Genomic DNA, 19,977 nt, shown 5'->3' with positions numbered 1-19,977 from the left:
ACCCCGCTTAAAATCGTGTTTACTTTTAAAGGACAAAGCGTGTAAGCAACCTTCTACCTTAAACATAAATCGGAAATTTATTTAAATCCTAAAAAACTCCCTCAAGGAGTTGCCAAACGCTTTTCCCCTAAAAATATTTATAATTAAAACCATAAACTAGATACCTTAATACCGCAAAGGGAATCTCACCCTTGAAATCCTGATTACGCGTTCATTATTCTTAAAAGGGAGGGCTAGGACCAGTGTTCACCTATTCCATAAGTAAGATTTTATTTATGTCCTGGCGAAAAGAAAAATCCCTAAAAATTGAAGGACACAAAGCGCTTCCCTTCTAACAATAAATAGAATAATAAATAATAAACTAAATACCCTAATAATTGCCTAAATGTCTCACAGACTGTCTAAATAGTTTTGGTAATGAGATTCCCTTTCAACGGATAAAATCAAAGTGACACTTAATGTAGACCTCAATTAAGAAGGGGATTGTAATGGGTTCATTGACCTGATTAATATTGGGTGCCTTTTGCCAAAAAAATAGTTATTGATTCTAGAATACAACATAAATTTCTCCTTTGGAAACAGATGGTAGCTATAAAAAATAAAATTCAAACAATCAAATACAGATTAAAATTATTATCAACTTAAATGGCCCAAGTATTTTCAGGGCCGGGATAATGCGCGCCCCCTTAAGTCGAAAAAAATAGGAACAGCAAATGTTGCTAAGGGGGGAATAGTTTAACGCAATGTGCCCCCAACAAGCGTTGGACCCCTGGGCCAGTACCCCCTCGCCCCCCCTTTAATCCGGTCCTAACTAAAACATACTCAAAGGGCATCTCTAGTAGAACCAGAGTTATGAACCTCTAAAGTTGGGTGCAATGATATTCCTATGGAGGGGGTATGTTTATAAATGCTTTCCTCAATTACTTGGGCCCTGATTAACCGATCCGCAAGTTTTTAGTATGGTTGGATGGGGCAAATAGGACTATAACATACTCAAAGGACATCCCCGTATCTGTAGTAGAATCAGAATTATGAGCCACCAAAAATGGGTTTGTGAATATTTTCCTCAATTACTTGGGCCCTGTTTAACCGATCCGCAAGTTTTTAGTAAGGTTGGATGGGGCGGAGGTCAAATAGGACTATAACATACTCAAAGGACATTTCCGTATCTCTAGTAGAACCAGAGTATGAGTCTCCAAAGTTCGGTGCAATGATATTCATATGGAGGGGGGTATGTTTGTGAATATTTTCCTCAATTACTTGGGCCCTGTTTAACCGATCCGCAAGTTTTTAGTATGGTTTGATGGGGGGAGGTCAAATAGGACTATAACATACTCAAAGGACATTTCCGTATCTCTAGTAGAACCAGAGTTATGAGCCTCCAAAAATGTGTGCAATGATATTCCTATGGAGGGGGGTATGTTTATAAATACTTTCCTCAATTACTTGGGCCCTGTTTAACCGATCCGCAAGTTTTTAGTATGGTTGGATGGGACAAATAGGACTATAACATACTCAAAGGACATCCCCGTATCTGTAGTAGAACCAGAATTATGAGCCACCAAAAATGGGTTTGTGAATATTTTCCTCAATTACTTGGGCCCTGTTTAACCGATCCGCAAGTTTTTAGTAAGGTTGGATGGGGGGAGGTCAAATAGGACTATAACATACTCAAAGGACATTTCCGTATCTCTAGTAGAACCAGAGTTATGGGCCTCCAAAGTTGAATGCAATGATATTCCTATGGAGGGGGGTATGTTTATAAATACTTTCCTCAATTACTTAGCTCCTATTTACTAGATCCCCAAGATTTTAGTATGGTTGGATGGGGAACTCAATATGCCCCCAACACTTATGTGAGTAACGAATACAGTATTCCATTTTACCACAACTCCCCAAAATAAACTAAAGCTATGTTTTCTACAAACAAAGGTCGTAATTAACAAACCTATTTTGTATGGTTAACTTTTTATTTGCTCCTGTGGGGGAATGTCGATGTAGGGTTTATGAGAAAACATTACAGCTCCGAAGAACATAAAGGCACATACGTATAGTTTCAGGTACTGTTTCAGTGCTGACTTAAATTGGGCAATAGATTTTAATGATACAATCCCAGAGGGAAGTGAATTCCAAATGGGGACCGATCTACGAAAAAAGGAGTGCTTAAGCTGGTCTTTACGGGCATATCGGTGGAATAATAAGTTTTTACCATGACCCCTTGTGGGAGCGATGGAGGGGGCATCAGAAAAATAAGTTTGATTAGGGGAGTTTAAGATTTTGAACAAGCTTAAAAGGTCAAAATATTTGCGACGCGTTGTTAGGGAAGACCAACCAAGAATAGAAAGTTGTAATTCCCTTGGTAGCTGTGGGAGTCTAGTTGGGATTTGGTGTGGGAGAGACAACCCTGGATATTGTCTAGATACTTAATATCGATAGCGGAATGGGGGTAACGCTTAATTTCCTTTCGGTTGCGATAAAACTTTGGTATTTAATCTAAATTAACCCTTAATACATAAATAAAATATTTACCTGGAAAGATCTCTGAATATTGAAATGGGCAACAGCTTCAAGTCAACTTCCCAAAAGACATAGGATACTAAGCCTTGGTCGTAGTAACACTCGCACTGCGTACGGCAACGCCAACTTGGGCCCCTAAGCCTTGGTCGTAATTAACAAACGTATTTGGCACGGTTAAGCATAAATTTTCCACTTGCGACGCTTAATTTCCGATCGGTTGCGATAAAACATTGGTATTTAATGCAAAGTAACCCTTAAAATATAAATAATATCAAAATATTTACCAGCAAAGATCGCGCAGAAAAACGCTGCCGCAAGTTTGCACCGCAAACGTCCCAAATGAATAGGGTTATTGGCTGCAAACACAGACCGCTAGATGGCGCTGCTGAAGTTAGGCAGACTTCAAAATGTGACGTGAGATTGCGTTTCAATTTTATTGTTTCTATTTTCTAATATAATTAATAATTTAGTTAATTATAATTTAATAATGTCTTCTAAACAGCCCAAAACACTTTTCTCCACTTTCAAAAAGTGGTACTGGAGTTTATGGATTCCTATAGCTGGAAAAACCACCCTATAAACATGTTTGTCTAATAGGTCGAAACCTGAAATCATAATAATTAAACTAATTCCTATGAAAGTTAATTCATTTTACAGGGACCCAGTTTTACGTTGATCAAAAGTTCTGAAATGAAATGTGTAATATATTCCAAAATCTTTGTTTGTTTTTGCCCTAATTATTCCTGTTCTTAATTAGATAATCCTCCTTGGTGTATGGTACTAGTCACATTACAGGATTTTGATTCATAAGGAAGCTCTCGTACTCTAGCTTACTGATGTAGCCACCGAAATTATGTAAAACACAATAAGGATAATTCAGGAAAGAATGAAGTATCATTAGACATGTTGATTGATATTTAGTGGCAACTAAGACCATTAAACACAGTGTTTAATGGTCTTAGGTGGCAAATAGTCGCAAAATTGTAATAAGAAATAAAAGTTAACTGTTTTTGATTTTGATAGGCTACTTTTTCCTACAGTGAAAAATTCAAAATCAATTAGAACTTTCAGCTTCTTTACTTTTGTGTCTTTACGCGCTTCTTATTCTCACCAATTTAGAAATTTTATAATGGGACCGGTAAAAAAATAATTAATGCAAGGGTCACTGGTCCTTTAATAATTCCAACATGAGGGGTCAGTGTCACTAACAAAATCCACCTTATTTCCAACCCTGACGGTAGCGCGTGTTTTTTTCTCATGTCCAATATTTTTTATTTTTCCCACGAGGGTTTCCAGCGCTGATAGCCAGGCGGCGTCTCTTTAAACCTCTGAACCGGATTTTCGATATGGGGCGGAAGTCGCTTCATTTTCCACCGCTAGGGGTCTCTGTGCTGGGCGCGAACTTATGATGACGTAAAAGGTCCGAAAATAGGTTTATGGTTAGTTTTGGCTAATTGGCATACTTATGGTTATTATGTTACTTATGGTACAGACTAAATAGGAAGATGAATTGCAAAACCGCATCGTTCTCGAACTAGCTCTCAGTAAGCATGTAGCATTACGAAGTAAAACCTGCAATAGAGTGCTGTCAGTTGTGACGTCAGATCCAAGGTTAAACGTCACGAGTCTGCCTTAAGCAATGGGCGGCCATGACAGTTACCGTTTTTTCTTTATGGGAAAACAGCATGGGTGACGTCACACCGGCGCTTCTGACAGCACTCTATACACCGGTAAAAACAACGATATAACTATGTTTCCTGTGATGCAGTCAGTAAAACGGTTGCGTCTTGCATGGAGCAATTGATTATTTTTTATAATTATTATTATTATAAGGTTGATAGATTATTTAAAATCATAGGAGACTAAAGCAAAGCAGGCAATATTGAAGTCTTTTCATTTGCTTCTGAAGGCGGTGGTTCCACGGCCTTGCTTAGCTGGCACTACGCGCGATAGGCCGACATACGGTAACCTTGTGATAACGTATATGTGATTTCTTTCACGCTTGGCACAATATATTTTGGCACCATAGCCTAAAAAATATTAGGTTTTTTCCGCGTTTCAACACAGTGTAAAGCAAGAAGGGATTTTTTTTCCAAAGAAACAAGTGGTCGCGATAATTATTTATAATGGGGCCGACTCAAAAAATAAAAGGCTCCTCGCGAATCACACGCAGTACTTCAGAATTTTACGTCACTATGCCAAAAGTACTCTCAGGCTCTCAGCTGAGATCCCCAAAGCCGCTGTAATCTTTACGGGAAAAGTCAAACGCGCAGTATCACCCGTTATTATAAGTTTAGGTTTTACGGTCTCCCTTAAATTATATTTTTAATAAAAACTTTTATTATTAAAGCAGTCTTTGAAATTAAAAACTACCTTGTAGAGTTTTCGTCGCGTGAAAGGTTTGTTCCATATATTTATTGTATTATATTATAATTAAATTATTAATAAATGTTGTAAGTGTAAGAAAAAACGAAAAGAAATTGTCCCTTATCGCTAAAAAATACTTAACCTTAGTTTCTAATCAGTAATAAATAATTAACAAGATAAAACACGTACCTTATAAGGTGATTATATAACGAAAAAACTAGGTCTTAAAATTTCTGGTTTCAAATTTTATGGGGCCACAAATATAATGTAAAACCTTCACGACTACAAGTATAAGCTTTCCTCTCAAGAATCTTGGAATTGACAAACGACATCCTGTCTTTTGAAACATTCTAAAAACCATTCATCTTTTGACCCTATCAATTGATAAAATTAACTTAGCAATTGAAAAATAAATACGTATATAACTATAGCCCGAATAATTTTGTTTCTATTCCATTCATAATAAAAATGTCTAATTAAACAACTAAAAATTTCTCTAATCTTCACTTTTTAAAAACGTCACTTAATGATTAATGAGAATGAGACATTCCAAAAAGCACGTGATCTCCCTGGGTCATCTAATTATAGAAATATATTTTTTTTACTTGATATAAGAAAGTTTCAAGGTTTTTGATATTATCTTGAGAAAGGAGGCTAGACGCGTTTCATTAAAATTTTTCGCGATGTTGAGAAAATAAATTTGAATCTCTCTGATTGTAGAAATTGCCTTTAAGGCTCAAACAGGGTGAAGAAAATGTCAGCTTTAAATAAGAATAAGAAGTCATCGAGAGACGAAAGCACTGAAACTGGAGATTTAGATAATAATACTTTGCTAAATGGATTTAGTAGAAAACACGTTAGAGGAGCGCATCATAGGTTTGATTTCCAAAATATTTCAATTCTGGACCAGAAGTTTATAATCTCAGATATAAAAAGTATATTATTTCGTCAGAAACAAATGCTTGTTGATTATGAACTTCCGATACCATATTAATCACAATTCTTGTTTCACAAATAATCTTTTGGTAATAATAATATTTAAGGGTTTTTGTCAACCGAAGTTTACACTTGGAAAAAATCAAGTTTTTTGGTTTTGACATGGATTACACGTTGGCAGAGTATACATCGCCTCAATACGAAGCTTTAGGTTTTAGATTAGTAGTAGGGAGATTAGTCGAAATTGGTTATCCCGAAGAATTAAAGGATTTTGACTATGATCCAAAATTCCCAATTAGGTAAAATAATTAAAATATTTACGAATTGTACTGAAAAAAAGTTTATATATCATCTTTTATAAATTGTTTCTCAGAGGTTTGTGGTTTGACACACTATACGGAAATTTACTCAAGGTTGACGCGTATGGAAATATTTTAGTTTGTGTTCATGGTTTCCAATTTTTGAAAACGTAAGATAAAAAAAAATTTCCAATCATCGACTCATCATCTTAATGCGAGTCTGTCTGTTTTTGCAGTTCAGAAATTTACAATCTGTATCCTAACAAATTCTTGCAATTGGATGAAAACCGAATTTACATTCTCAATACCCTTTTCAATCTACCCGAAGCTTACATTTTAGCGTGCTTAATAGATTTTTTCACTAATTCGCCGCAATATACTCCGTGAGTTGTTAAAGCCCCTAAAAAAAATTAATTTCATTGTTGAATTCCGTGAAATTTTAACCAATAGATCGAAAAACGGAGTCAAATCCGGTAACTTATTCATGTCCTTCAAATCAATGTTCCAAGATGTGCGGGGCGCCGTAGATCACATGCATATGAATGTAATTTAAATGTTCTTAAAGGACTAGATGTAATTGCATGGTTTAACTAATACGTCAATTTAGGGATCTCTCAAAAATGAAACTGTAAATAACCTCGACAAATATATCATGAAAGATGAGAGGCTACCGGTTCTATTCCGCAGGTTAATAACTATTTATCAATAATGAATTAAGTTGATTGAGAACGTAATATAATTTCAAAAGTAATTGTCTTTTTAGGATGAAGGAGCATGGGAAAAAATTATTTTTGCTCACTAATAGTGATTTTTGGTACACCGAGGTATAATTTCCGCTTTTATAACATTTAAACACTAATTATTAGTAATTAAAACTATTTTAAATCCAACAGAAAGTTATGCAATATCTTTTTGAATTTCCAAATAATCCAAATTTGAAAGTAAGTATAATAGTACCATAGCAGAGGGTTAATTGGGCTAGATTTAGTTATATTTTGGTTCCAGAAATAGCACCAGTATTAATTTTTTGACCCATTAGACAGTTGTACCATTTTAAAAATGACTTATTCTTTTAAACGTAGAGAGATTGGAAAACTTATTTTGATTACATTGTGGTAGACGCGGGGAAACCCCTATTTTTTGGAGAAGGCACCATTATGAGACAAGTTGATACAGTACGTAATAAATCTATTTGGCAATGCGCCAAGTACTACGCTGCTAATCAAATATTTTAACCAATCCATAGAACAATAGCAGTTTAAGAATCGGTATCCATTTGGGTCCGTTACAACCTGGTCAAGTCTATTCTGGCGGTAATATTTTCTTAATTAAGGGTCTTAGATTTTGAAATGGAAGAAAAGTTTCCTCAATCTTGTACCAATGGCGATTAAAAGGTTCTTGCGACGTTTTTACCGAATTAATCGGAGCCAAAGGACGAGAGGTTTTGTACGTGGGAGATCACATTTACGGAGACATTTTAAAATCAAAGAAAACGCGAGGATGGAGAACATTTTTGATTGTACCCGAGTTGCAACGCGAAATGCAGGTCTGGATTAGAAAGTGGCATCTTTTTAACCGGCTACAGGACTTAGATATTCAAATGGGCGAAACATATAAGTAGGGCTGATTTAATCTCGCTGTTCAGGGACATTTATACTAACCCAAACTTACATTTTAGGGATTTAGACAGTAGATCTATGGAAAAACCCGACATTAGTGAACTGAAATCTAACATAAGGGTAAACATATACGCTTTACTAATGATTTAATTAATTAATTAATCGCGGATTGTTTTGGAATTAAAATACTCGCATTTCATTCGTAATCTAGGAAGCTGTTCACGAATTGGACATGTCTTACGGAATGTTGGGCAGTACCTTCAGATCCGGTAAGACCCAAACATTATTGCCAGTTTAGTAATAAATGGTCTCGCGGCAAAAGCTTGGGCAAAAACTAAAAACTGAATGCACGCCTTAGGTTTAGACTAAAAACGCTAAAGATTATTGAATAAAGTTTCGCCAAAAATGCATGAGCAAAGATAAATTCTATCGAGTGTTGCCACCACTTCCCTTGTCTGGCGTCTTAGCAAAACACCCCCTTCTTATTGCTCTTATAACCATAGTAAGATATTGAATCCCAATAAGGGATGAATAAATGTTTTTTCCAAAGTGTAGTTATACATACGGATTTTCTACGTAAACCTATCCAAAATGCACTCGTACCACACCAGGGAAGCAAACGCCTAACAAGAATTTATCTCCGTATATTTTTTTTTGTTTTGTTTCTATCTCCCTCCCTAAATATTAACATGGGCGACGACTATTTAGGCCCAAATCTTGGAGACAATAGCCAACGTCCTTCATGCTGATATTTAGGCCCAGTTTTTCCTGGGATTAAACATTTAGGGCCTAAATACTAAATAGTCTTCGTCGCGCGGCCTTTCTATTTAGGGCGGCCCAAATTTTGGGCAAAAATAGTACTCGTAAAGTAATAGGCTATTTAGGCCAAGAATTTAGGCTTAAATAGCTTACCAAATCATTCACACTATTGAAGCCCAAAATTTCGTTTCTAATAGGATCTCGTCAAACATTTTTCGCAAGTCAAATTTGCCGATTTGCAGACCTCTACTCGTCATCCGTTCTTAATCTGATGTACTATCCCTTCAGCTACATGTTCCGCGCTCCAACTCTGCTGGTAAACAAAGGAGCGCCCTTGAAAAAAATTCAAAATTAACGAAAACTTTACCATTTTCCCCCCCTGATAAATCATAGATGCCCCACGAAGTAACCGTTGATCAACTAGAAAGCTTTCCAATGGAGAATGGAGGTTCGGAGCTTGAGGAGCAGATGGAGTCTGAAGATGTTGTCGAAGCTGATTTCAACCAGAGTAGGACGGTTGTCAAACAAGAGAAAGAGCGTCACGATACGCTATTGCCGCACTTGTACGCCGAGATTCCTGTTGATATAACCCATCACCATGACACAGACGATGAAGAAGAAGAAAATGAAAAAACCACCACCACCACCACCAGCAGCAGCAGCACCGCAGCTTCTACTTCTAACACCAATAGTTCTTTTCAGATAAGCGCCACAAGCTCAGCCGAGCATTGAAACCACGACCATACCCCTAGAATTAACACAATACGAACATTAATTATATAAAGCAATTAAACTATCTTTAAAAGTTACACACAGCATTTTTGAAATTTTACTTTTTTGTCTCGCTCCACCGCTTTTTATATTATTTTGTTTTTGAAACTCTTTTTTTTGTTAATTACGCTTACGTTTTTCTACTTCACTTAATTAAACTGAAGCGCGTTAATTAGTTTGCCTCGAAACACGGCCAACGTTTTTTCCTCATTAACAGAAGTCTCTTAATTGAAGTAAAGTAATAAATATCGATGGGAAAAGAAAAGAATAAGAGTCATGTTTGTTGTATTTTAAATTTATATACCGGCCATTTTAACAACCAACATCCAATTACGCTCGTAACTTTGTTTTAATTAGTGTTTTAAAATGAAATTTATCCGCGTGAAAATATGACTAACATGGCACATTTTCTTTCCGAGTTTTTGAATATTTTTAAGAAAAATTGAGTCTTCATGCCTTAATTTTTTGTGCCTATACCTTTTAGGAAACTTAATTTAAAATGAATTAACAGTTTTCATTAATAAATATTACAGGGAGCCCACCGGTCCTATAATTCCTATATTTTTGAACCTGTCCTATATTATCCTATAATTTCATGAAAGGTCCTATAATATCCTATATTTTTGACTTAGTCGAAGTTTTCGTATAGTTTAGCATCAAATTTATCAAAATTTAGCTGTTTTTTTTATCGAGATCACATTTGAATGGAGACCGAAATTGCGGAGCTCGCTTAGGATTTTTTATATATTATATTATGTTATATTTTAATTAAGTTCTTCTGAGTTTTCAAAGTAAAATCCAATTTGTTATTTTTTATTTTTTGGGATTTTTCTACATAGTTTAAGTCCAAAATTGTATTATATTAGAGCTGCATTTTTAGTCCTATATTTTCCTATAAAAACACGTGATTTTTTCTCCTATAAAATCCTATAATTCCGGGAAAAAAATCCTATTTTTCCTATAAGGAATATAAATTTAAGAGTGGGCTCCCTGATATTAACGGCTAGATAGTTTTCGATAAAATTAACTTTCTCAAAACTCAAGCCAAATCAGATTATTAGAAAATTTGGTACAAAATTCATTGATATATAAATAAATAAATAAATCAAATATAAATAAATAAATAACTTTAGAGTTTTTATCACTAAATGAGAAAGAAAAAAAAAATACTTTTACGTACAGTATGTGTAACGTAGCTTGCGTGTTTGGTAAAAAAAAAAAAAAGAATTTTTATATTTTGTGCTAATAAAAATTTGTAAGATATATATGTAATGTTAGAATAATATTGTACGATACTTTTGGTTGGTTCGTGTTAGCCGATTTTTTTAGTTTCTTTGTAGTTTTTTTATGAGAAACTAAAGTTAAAAAAATTTGTCTGTAGCAATCAACGTAATATTGGCATGGCAGTGTTTATTATTATTATTATTAAAATAATTTAAATTGGCTAATAAATAAGGTAATAAATTAATAGTAATTATAATAATAGTATACCATTTGGGAATGAACCGCCTAATCTCTGTCATAGTCCGCATTAGGCGGTTCAGCATTGTTGAACAAAGCTCCATCCGATGGATTCGTATGTTCTTCCTTGGCAGCATTCTTCACGTGTATTTTCCATCCCAAGTCGCGATGGATCAAACACTATAAAAATCAACGCGATGGGTGGTGACAAGCTCGAATTTAATACGATACCAAGCTAAACCTTTAATATAGACACCCTAAAGTAACGCTAATTCAAGGTTACCTGATAATAAACCAAATCGGGGGTTGTTTCATCAGGCGTCCATTCGAAATGTGCGGGGACACCTTCTTCGCATATTTTTTCAAGCGTCAATTTGTACTCTAAAAATGTTTTAGATTCTTCCCACTTGTCAACTGTCTTGTGTCTCCATTCGCACAATCTTCCAGCTTAAATTAGAAATCAAATTTTTTTGTTTCTACGGGCGGGCCTAGTACTTGAGGAAGAGACGTTTGGCCAAGACACAAATACTCGCGATGCTTTGCCAACGCTTGAATTATTTGAGATTACAGTGGTGGGCAAATTCACCAAGTTTTCCATCATTCCCGGTCCGAATTTCTCCCACTTAATTGGTAGCAAAACGTCATTCGCAATTTGCCCAACACTGCTCGAGATGTATAGTCTAAAAATGGTACTCGTCACCCTTATTATCTTGTCTTACCGGCAGTTACAACCATGGAGTCATTTGGCAAAATCTCCACTCCACTGTAGACTTCGTGGTTCTTGGTGAATAAAACTTCCTTTCGTTGATAACCGCCTCCTTCGGGATTGTTAGTGATATACAACGGATGATAAGCCGCGTGATTCGACGCGTTGTTTCCACCCTCTACAATAAAGGTGTAGGTTGTTCCTCGATAAACTGTCAACTCGGGGATTAATAATCCATTAATCCACCAAGCAATCCCCCAAGACTGACGTCCTGTAATGGCGGGGTACCCTCTTTCACCCCCAGTTGGTCCAATTTGGGCTCTGAAGACATTAACTTCGCTATCAACTTTCAGTGGCGGCCATCCAACGTAATCTTTCTTCTTATGAATTGAAGGTCGCGATGAATATGGCGCGCAGTTATCGGTGGGTTTGCGACCAAAATGTATTTTAGTTGTTTCTGAGTCGAAAGTTATAAGAGAATTTCAAATTTAAACTACATTATTAAATGACGGCGGGTTTTTATCTTACGTTTAGTGTAGTGTTTGGCGTGGAAGGAGGTTTCAAAGTAGCTATTTAAGGGACCAGTAGCGGCCACAATCGCGATAGGAATGGTTGTTCGAATTGGCAAATCTCTACTATCGCCGGTATTAATTTTTCTCGTAAAAGCGATGGTTAAAATGCCATTTTCTCTTTCACTCGATATCAATTGAAAATCATCACTTCCGCCTACTTTAGTATCAGGGCAAGAACCAGAACCATCTGAACACTACGGAAAAAATTAATTTACAACATAAAATGTGCGCGAGTGAAACTGGGCAAGTCTATTTAATATTTACCTGTGACTTTGAAAGTAAAATATAATCGACAACTTTTCCTCTTCCCGTTTTATCGTCAAAATAGGCCACCGCTACATCGGCTCCGACCATTTTTGATTTTGCATTATTAGGACTGATACCAAAGGCCAAATAATTATTTGATTCTACAGCGGCGAAAGATGAAAATAAGTTATTAACGTTTTCAGAATGCGGCTGGCCAATGTTACGTGATTTACCAGCTTTTCCCTTATATTGGAAGAAGATTGTATCACCAACAATCTTCCAATAGACCTGAAGTTGGTTATGAAGCACCTCTTCGCAATTATCGTACATAATATTAGTCAGTTTCATGTACTGCATATCGGGAGGGACGTTTAAATCACGGGGAATGACCATGTGTCCAAAATCTTGGTCGCAAGAGATGCAGTAAATAGAAAACCAATTTATATCAAAGACAGTCAAATCTCCCGGTAAGAGTAAGGTAATATCGTGTCCAGTGTATTCGTGGATGAGTTTGGTACTTCCAGATTCATCTGGTACGGTAATGCCATTTGAATTTGGCTCGGACCCATTACCAACGAGAAAGTAGGCATCTAAGTAAAATATTTGTGGTCAATCTTTCGCGTTATTTGACTCTTAGGTGTTGCTAAAACTAACCGAGTCCTAAGCCATCATAATGTAGATCCTTAATCTGAATAGTTTTAGCGTCTTTGATAACTATTGATGACGCGCGAACATCGTGATAAAATCCTTCAAATGGCCCAAGATCGTATTCTTGCGGACATTCAATGTTATCAGGGAAAATTATATGGCCAAAACTTCCCTGAAATGAATCAGTTTCCAGACTAAATCCTCCGATTCCTCTACCAAATCATTACAAAATAAATCATACTCCAATTCGCTTGGACCAAATGCTCAGCCATCTAACTCTTTTCAACGTCCACATTTTAGGCAAGGTTAATAGAATATCTTGAGAATCATATTTTCCCAGTTCTTGATTACTTCCAAGTTCATTGGCAATTCTGTAACCGTGTCTCGATGGTCTAGGGGTAGTTCCGATAGTAAAATAAACCTCGGGTCCAAGTCCATCGTAGTTAAACTTTTGAATGAAAATATGTCTAGATCCAGCCACAAAAACGGATCCTTTGACTTGATGAATTGTTTGTTCCAAATCTCCGACAAAACTTCCGTAATAGCGCAACTTCTTCTTGCCTTCTATATTGCGTAAAATTTGGCCTAAAACTTAGAGAAATTATCTTTAAACGTCGGCTTCCAAAACCTACGTTTAAATCGTTTGTTTAAGTTGGGTAAAACTGCGGGCACATTTAGATCTTCCGGGAATGTGATATGACCAAAATTTTCTTCATAGCGTATGCAATAAATGCTGAACCAATCTATATCAAAAACAGTCATTTCTCCCGGTAGAGTTAGCTTGATATTCTCTCCGTTAAAACCACGTTTAATTCGATCCATTCTGAAATAAATTTACATTGGCTTTATGTAAGAATAATATTACATTAAAGAATGGTCCACGCACTTTCCATCCTCATTTGCCAATTTCGTCGCTCCGTCGTGATGGACATAGCGACCAGTTCCAACTAAAAAGAAAGCGTCAGGCGCAGCTCCATCATAGTAAAGACTGGGAACATAAAGCGTTTTCGCGTCCTTGATAACAATGGGAGCTGATCGTACACCGTGAGCAAAAGTTGGCAAAGGATCTAAAGGTTTTTCTTTAGGAGCTTCAAACCCAACTGGAATGGCTACGTATCCAAGTAGTGCCTGAAGAAAAATTGCGCGAATTCAGCATCGTTGACGTTAAGGATAGACTGTGCTAAAACATACTTGAAACCTCTTGCACCAAATGCTAAGCCATTTCACATCTTTAATTTTACGGTCTTGAGGAAGCGTGATGACAAAGTTTTTGTTGGTGGAACGCATAAGGGGTTCGTTGCTACGAAATACAAATTGCATTGGACTTGAGCGAGATAAAGTTCTGGTTTCGAGAAAATTATTTTTAATTATCAATAGTACCTTCCCATCTCATCTGGTATGAGAAATCCATCAGGACCCGGGGTTTCCGAGGTTCCAGCCCAAAAATGAGCGTCTTTAAACGGAAATTTACAGTTTTAATAATCTAATAAGCTTTTTTCGTTATTTCAATTCAGTACCAGGCGCGAGTCCATCATAATTGAATCCAACAATATAAAAGCTGTTTTGATTTGCAGCGTACACTTTTGCACTAACGTCGTGTATTGTATCTTTCAACTCTCCAATATATTTTCCATAGTATTTTGCTCCATTAGTTACTTCTATAAGATTATTAAATAAAATCGGATTTAACACGTTGATTCTTCATAGATCTATACAGTGTTCTAAGAAATGTTTTAGATACCAATTTATTTATTTTTTTTTTTTTTTGTAAAACTATATTTATTGCACAGGTTAAAATATTTAGGAACCAAGTATTCACAAATCATGTTTGCTTGAACCACATGTTCACGTAACTGCGTGCACAGAGAAATAACTCTAGAAATCCTCAAATTAAAGGGGAATATAAAGCCGACAGCGAATTACACAAATAAAAAACTTCATCTCTATAAACATCTTGGACTTAATATTCAGTTTCAATTGCAGTACCGGACCGGTTAACTGATAAAAATTAAACTCTATAAAGCTACTCATTGGAAGCATCATTAAAAGTTTTCTCGAGTCGGTTGACGCGAAGTATTTTCTCAAATTTAATTACTTTAAGTAACATCTAGCTTATTTTAAGATTAGAATTAGTCTATGGAGCACCGGGTATATTTCTGGTCAGTCAAACAAAACATTCCAATTTCATCGGAAATTAATAAATTAAAACATTCCGTATTTAACTCTATATTAAAAAGCGCTTATGTCTATAATACAAAACTAAATGTTAAGACGATGTCAAATGTACTACTGGCGGATATTCGCCGTAACAATGTTTCGCTTTAGGATCTCTGTAAGAATTTTCATGATGAACGCTTTGCGAAGATGTCCTACATTTCGCTAAACACAATTCAAAATGGTCGGTAATGGAAGCGAATAAAATACTGAAAGTCTCAGACGCTTGACCCAGTATCTTTTGCAAAAGTACTTTCTTTTCAGGCTGCATACAACAAGAGATACAATACTCGTAAATACTGCAACAACCGTTACTTTGGCAAGTTTCGCAAGAATATAGTTTCGTATTGGGTGTCTTAATATCGCAACAACCATTTGATAAGATGTTCAATCTTTGACAAACGTAACCTCTATCGTCAGATATAAGAACTTTCCCTTGAACAGAATTTCTACAAAATTTTGGCATAGAATTTTCGTCAGTTTCGTTGGTTTCAGGACCACCATGCCATTGAAAAGGTTGATTTGGGTTTCTCATAGGCAAAGAAGATTCAATATCAGCCACATCTTCGTTACTGATTAAAAGTCCAGAATTATGAGGCCAGAATAAACTGGTAAGGCAATAAATTAACGAAAGACCAAATATAAGTCCTAAAACAACGCGTCGCCTAAGGAAACGAAATATTTTCTTTAAAATAGCCTCGGAATCAAGCAAATAATTTTGTTCATTCATTTTGTTGTTATAAATTTTTTCTTTTTTTTTTTTCAAATCAAAGTTCTGAGTCGATGTTTTGTGTCAGGTACAATGCGAATCAAGTTGTTTCCAGCATTAGGAAAAAAAATACATGTTTAATGAAGCGAGATGCTGCGCACTTAGTAAATCACTTTGTATGTTTGGCCAAAGGCAATAACTAACTGAAGACATTATTCAAGGTAGTGTCACATCTTCAAAATAACTAAGACCCGGTTTATTTCCATAGGAATTAGGATTAGAAAGACCTGTCTATCGCGCTATTACAGGTTAAAAATCGTTTTTAAACTTCCTCCAGGTAGCTTAACTTAAGTTCTTATTATAGTTCAATGACACTCCCCATCTTCACGCCCTTGGCGGCCTAGCAGGACAAAAACGAAACCCCCAGGCAGCTGGAACCGCTGGATGGATTCATCAGTAATGGTAACAAAGGCTTAGTGGTAGACAACAACAATTTCTAGAACACTAGAATAACACGTTTTCGGTTGAAATTTGATACAGTTTTTAAAAGACACTAACGTTAATCGATAAAGTTACCAGTGAAATAGTTTTAAAAGCATGAATAAACACATTAAAGTAGAAAAGTTGATATAAAAATGTACACTGCGCGCAATTGACCTAATATGGCGTCTGCAAACATGGAGATTTAAACTTTAAAGTTCATTTAACCGTTGCCTACGTTAATCAAGGCCTGTGCGCGGCGCCGTTTTTTATTTTTATTTTGGCAATTTATGTTGCCAAATTCTCTCACCTGAGGCGCTATTAGCTGGACCTAAATAATTTGAAATGTTCATTTCCTCGCTCTTGGAATTTGAAATACTCATTTTCGCGCGCGTTTTGGTCCAGCTATCAATGCCGTTTCGCGGTAAAAATAGGCGGAAAATAAGAAGTCGCGTTTCTTAAAAGTCCACCCCTTCAAAACTACCGTGCACAGGCCTTATTTAACGTAGGCAACGATTTAACTTGAGAAAGACAAGGAAAATATACACAAGCAACGTATCCTATATGTAACGTAATGATATAACCGTACTCAATGTTGTGATATAGGAATATTTATATAGTTAAGGTATAATATTCTGAAAATTACCTGCAAGTCACGTTTTAAAGCACAAAATAAAATAAAATTTTAACAGAGTTACATAATAAATAGTAAAATAAAATTCGCGGCAAGATTATGGAATTTGAATAAAGACGGGAAGTAGATAGCAGTAGCGTTGCCGTTGCCACGGAAATGGGTAATAAAAAATGCGGGAAATGTTGAATTATCAATTGTAAGAATTTTCTCAAGATCAACAAATTTCCACTTAATTTTAAACTAATCTATAATGACATTTCAAAATTTCGATAAACACATGGCATTAAAACACGACTAGTTTTTCTTGAATACTTAAATTTCTCAGTAAATAGGGAAAGAATTCTACTGAACAGGGAAGCGGCAACTCGCGAGTTTTGACTCCATTAGGCTCTATAGAAAAATAACATGTCCTGCCAATTCCCCATAAAAACGCCAGTTTTACCATTTTATATGTCAAGATCATTTCTTAAAATCGATATTTTTTAAAACTCTATTTATCCATTTATACGAAAAAGAATTTACTGAAAATATAGCTCACCATTTAGAAGAAAAAAGAGTAAAATAACGAAGGCCAATTCAGCTTTGGCCATATTTAACTTTTTAAGTATTTACTGAGCAAGAACTTGAGGAACACCTAACACATTCTTGTTTACTTCTTAATCGAAATACACACACTAACGGACCAAAAGAAGTTTTTTTTCCGAATCGAAGGCTAGAGAGGGTTATTAACCTTCAAAAAAGCCCTGGTGAGTTTTATAAGTACCATCAACATACAGGAACCCCACAATAACCCAGAATCCGGTCTTCCTAATACCGGAACTAATCTTGATTAAAAGGAAGTGAAAGATAACGGGAGCCAGGATGACTGCGAGACAGTTAACGCGCTATATCCAAGAAGGTTAACAGTACCAACAGTACCGGGCACTGTTAAAAATCGTCTATCAAGTGGGTGTTAATCTAAGACTTGACTGGTGGGAAACTGGAAGATGGAAATGACTCCGGGACATTAACGCAAAACCACGATACGTACCACCCATAAAATTATCAGTGGCATTTGCCTGAGAGCTAAACTTTATGTGCTACCAGTATAACGCTCATAATTAGGACAACCAATATTAATCCGAAGGTATCATCAACAAATAGACCTGATTGGCAAACTGTAGGCAAAACAATTAGGACGAGTAGGCCAACTCGAATATGGCGGGATCAGGGACTCGTTTCTCACGAGGGTGATACACGTGGCTTTAATTAAATACAGCCTAAACACGAGCTTCTTATTCTTACGAGTATGCAAAAAATAACAATACAGAATACATTATCATTCCAAAAGAACGATAAAAAAAGAAGCCATTCTTGTTAACTTTGACGTACTTCCTTGAAATTTATTTACAACACGGTTGAGAAAACGTGTCTGCCAAAATTTCAAGGGCACGCAAAAGTCGCTTAGAAGAATAATAATAAAATATTTTGAAATGAAGGTATTATGTGAAATTACATAGGCATAGATGTTAAAAAAAATTCAAGGTTTATAGAACGGGTTTAGATTGATTTCAGAACTGGAAGTTAAGAAAAGAAAAATCGCTAGAAAAATAAATTCCAAGTTCTGATGCAATCAAATAATATTGAAGTCGCGGGAATTCCAGTCGATTAATCAATTTTATTATCGAACCATTTGGGATGGTGCGATGATGGAAGGATTCAAATTACGAGAAAATATTCCTTATCTTAACTATATATAGATTAAAAACACTCTAGTCTGTCAAAATAAACCGCGGTTGTGAAATTATCTCACAACGTAGTTATTTTACTCTACGGGAAGAAATTAAAGATTTACTCATTGTAAAATTAGATAGTGTCAGATATTAAGGTGTTCCCGAATGTTTGCGCAATAATAAAAGAATTTTAAAAATTAGTGTCGCGCTGAACATCACGTAAAAGTCTGGATGGCTCCGGATTTTAAATAAATGTGTTTACGAATAGACAGAAGTATTACATTTATATCCGTCATTATAAATTTTGTGAAAAGGTTCCCGTTTTCGCCAACCTATGACGTTACATTGTCTGTCTGTCTGTCCATCGATATTAAACCATTTCAATCGATTTTTCCGAGATTTTGTTTTATTTTTCATTCATGATATTTATATCCTTGTGGCTATTCTACTAAAAGGTTGAAGGTTTAGGTGTGTTTTGGTTTGAAATATAATAGGGGTATCCAGTTTTTTGGTGTCAAGGGTTGTTTCTAATCGCGCCTATTTATCATAATTTAGGATATATATTTTTACAAAACGGTCTGGCTTATTTTTTCACGAGTCATTAAAAATGTTTTTCGTGCGATAAAGTGATGCAAAGCTCATTGGGTTTTTCTTTTCCTTTTTTTCTGTAAGATTGTAAATAGTTTTTAAGAAAGAGGGTAGAAATCTTAGTTACGTAGGAAGTGAATTGAAGTCATGCATAAAGTATTGCGTCATTTCGCTATAAACGATATAAAGGAAGGTGGAGCGTCATAGTTGGCGCTTTGCGACAACCAATGAAAACGCGTAAAAATGGAGGCACGTATGCCAGCCATTGAATTACGTCAGCTACTTTCTTTTTTCCCTTAATAACTTTTGCTCTTTCATTAGAGCCCACGAGATATCGATAGTTTAATTCAAGGCCTACAACATCAAGCCGCAGGGTTCCTCCATTATAGTCTTTTACAGCCGCTAGGTCTACCCGCTAGTTAAAAACTTGAAATTTCGCGCCAAATAATCTACTTTCCCATAACGGTAATTAAGTCAAATTATAAAAATAGGATTAATAAGTTATATGAACTTTGGTCCAATACTCTATCTTGCCCTTCTGTATAATTTACCCAATTAACGCGGATAATTTTCGTGGAATGGCGTAAATGAAATGAATTATAGGGGGCGCCAGTTACGGAATGTTACAAATACTTCGCGGGAACTGGGAGAAGCCATTTTAACGCTGAGGCTTTATAGTAGGCTTAGGGCGTACACTGAACGTTATCAAAGTGGGCCGTGATAGGTCGGTTTGCAAACG

General features: G+C 35.8%; 2 protein-coding genes and 1 long non-coding RNA gene across 6 annotated transcripts; 2 read left to right on the top strand and 1 right to left on the bottom strand.

Moving 5' to 3' along the window:
• Window positions 1–2,332: 2,332 nt before the first annotated feature.
• LOC149623450 (uncharacterized) lies at window positions 2,333–3,403 on the top strand. The gene is made up of 3 exons (XR_016374937.1): window positions 2,333–2,446; window positions 2,538–3,216; window positions 3,275–3,403. It is a non-coding gene; the product is annotated as an uncharacterized LOC149623450 (long non-coding RNA).
• Window positions 3,404–3,463: 60 nt separating this feature from the next.
• Window positions 3,464–10,754, top strand: Nt5b (5' nucleotidase B). 2 transcript variants are annotated; one of them, XM_089853394.1, is made up of 16 exons: window positions 3,833–4,916; window positions 5,605–5,760; window positions 5,928–6,119; window positions 6,194–6,289; window positions 6,356–6,502; window positions 6,570–6,663; window positions 6,727–6,806; window positions 6,883–6,943; window positions 7,013–7,060; window positions 7,202–7,294; window positions 7,366–7,432; window positions 7,514–7,736; window positions 7,798–7,858; window positions 7,950–8,007; window positions 8,695–8,813; window positions 8,891–10,754. In XM_089853394.1, exons 2-16 carry the CDS (start codon window positions 5,639–5,641, stop codon window positions 9,227–9,229), a joined length of 1,800 nt encoding a protein of 599 aa, XP_089709520.1. In that variant the 5' UTR covers window positions 3,833–4,916; window positions 5,605–5,638; the 3' UTR covers window positions 9,230–10,754. The 2 variants fall into 2 exon arrangements, with proteins under 2 accessions (XP_089709521.1, XP_089709520.1); XM_089853395.1 differs by lacking the exons at window positions 8,695–8,813; window positions 8,891–10,754 and adding an exon at window positions 8,294–8,487 and having other exon boundaries at window positions 3,464–4,916.
• Window positions 6,840–17,643, bottom strand: LOC149623448 (protein Skeletor, isoforms B/C-like). Of its 3 annotated transcripts, none has more exons than XM_089853385.1 (14): window positions 17,477–17,643; window positions 14,419–14,559; window positions 14,282–14,354; window positions 14,093–14,201; window positions 13,788–14,029; window positions 13,534–13,724; window positions 13,143–13,486; window positions 12,908–13,073; window positions 12,487–12,843; window positions 12,272–12,414; window positions 11,964–12,201; window positions 11,449–11,892; window positions 11,013–11,176; window positions 6,840–10,909 (listed from the first exon to the last, which is right to left on the bottom strand). In XM_089853385.1, exons 1-14 carry the CDS (start codon window positions 17,526–17,528, stop codon window positions 10,778–10,780), a joined length of 2,796 nt encoding a protein of 931 aa, XP_089709511.1. In that variant the 5' UTR covers window positions 17,529–17,643; the 3' UTR covers window positions 6,840–10,777. The 3 variants fall into 3 exon arrangements, with proteins under 3 accessions (XP_089709511.1, XP_089709512.1, XP_089709513.1); XM_089853386.1 differs by having other exon boundaries at window positions 13,143–13,465; XM_089853387.1 differs by lacking the exon at window positions 17,477–17,643 and adding an exon at window positions 14,643–15,168.
• Window positions 17,644–19,977: the final 2,334 nt, after the last annotated feature.

The sequence above is a fragment of the Phalangium opilio genome, unplaced genomic scaffold (assembly GCF_054372755.1).
Source record: "Phalangium opilio isolate 3A_F unplaced genomic scaffold, DU_Popi_V2 ptg000113l_1, whole genome shotgun sequence".
Classification (NCBI taxonomy): Eukaryota; Metazoa; Arthropoda; class Arachnida; order Opiliones; family Phalangiidae; genus Phalangium; species Phalangium opilio.
The sequence above is the reverse complement of the archived record's forward strand: the minus strand, read 5'-3'. Positions and strand labels throughout refer to the sequence as shown.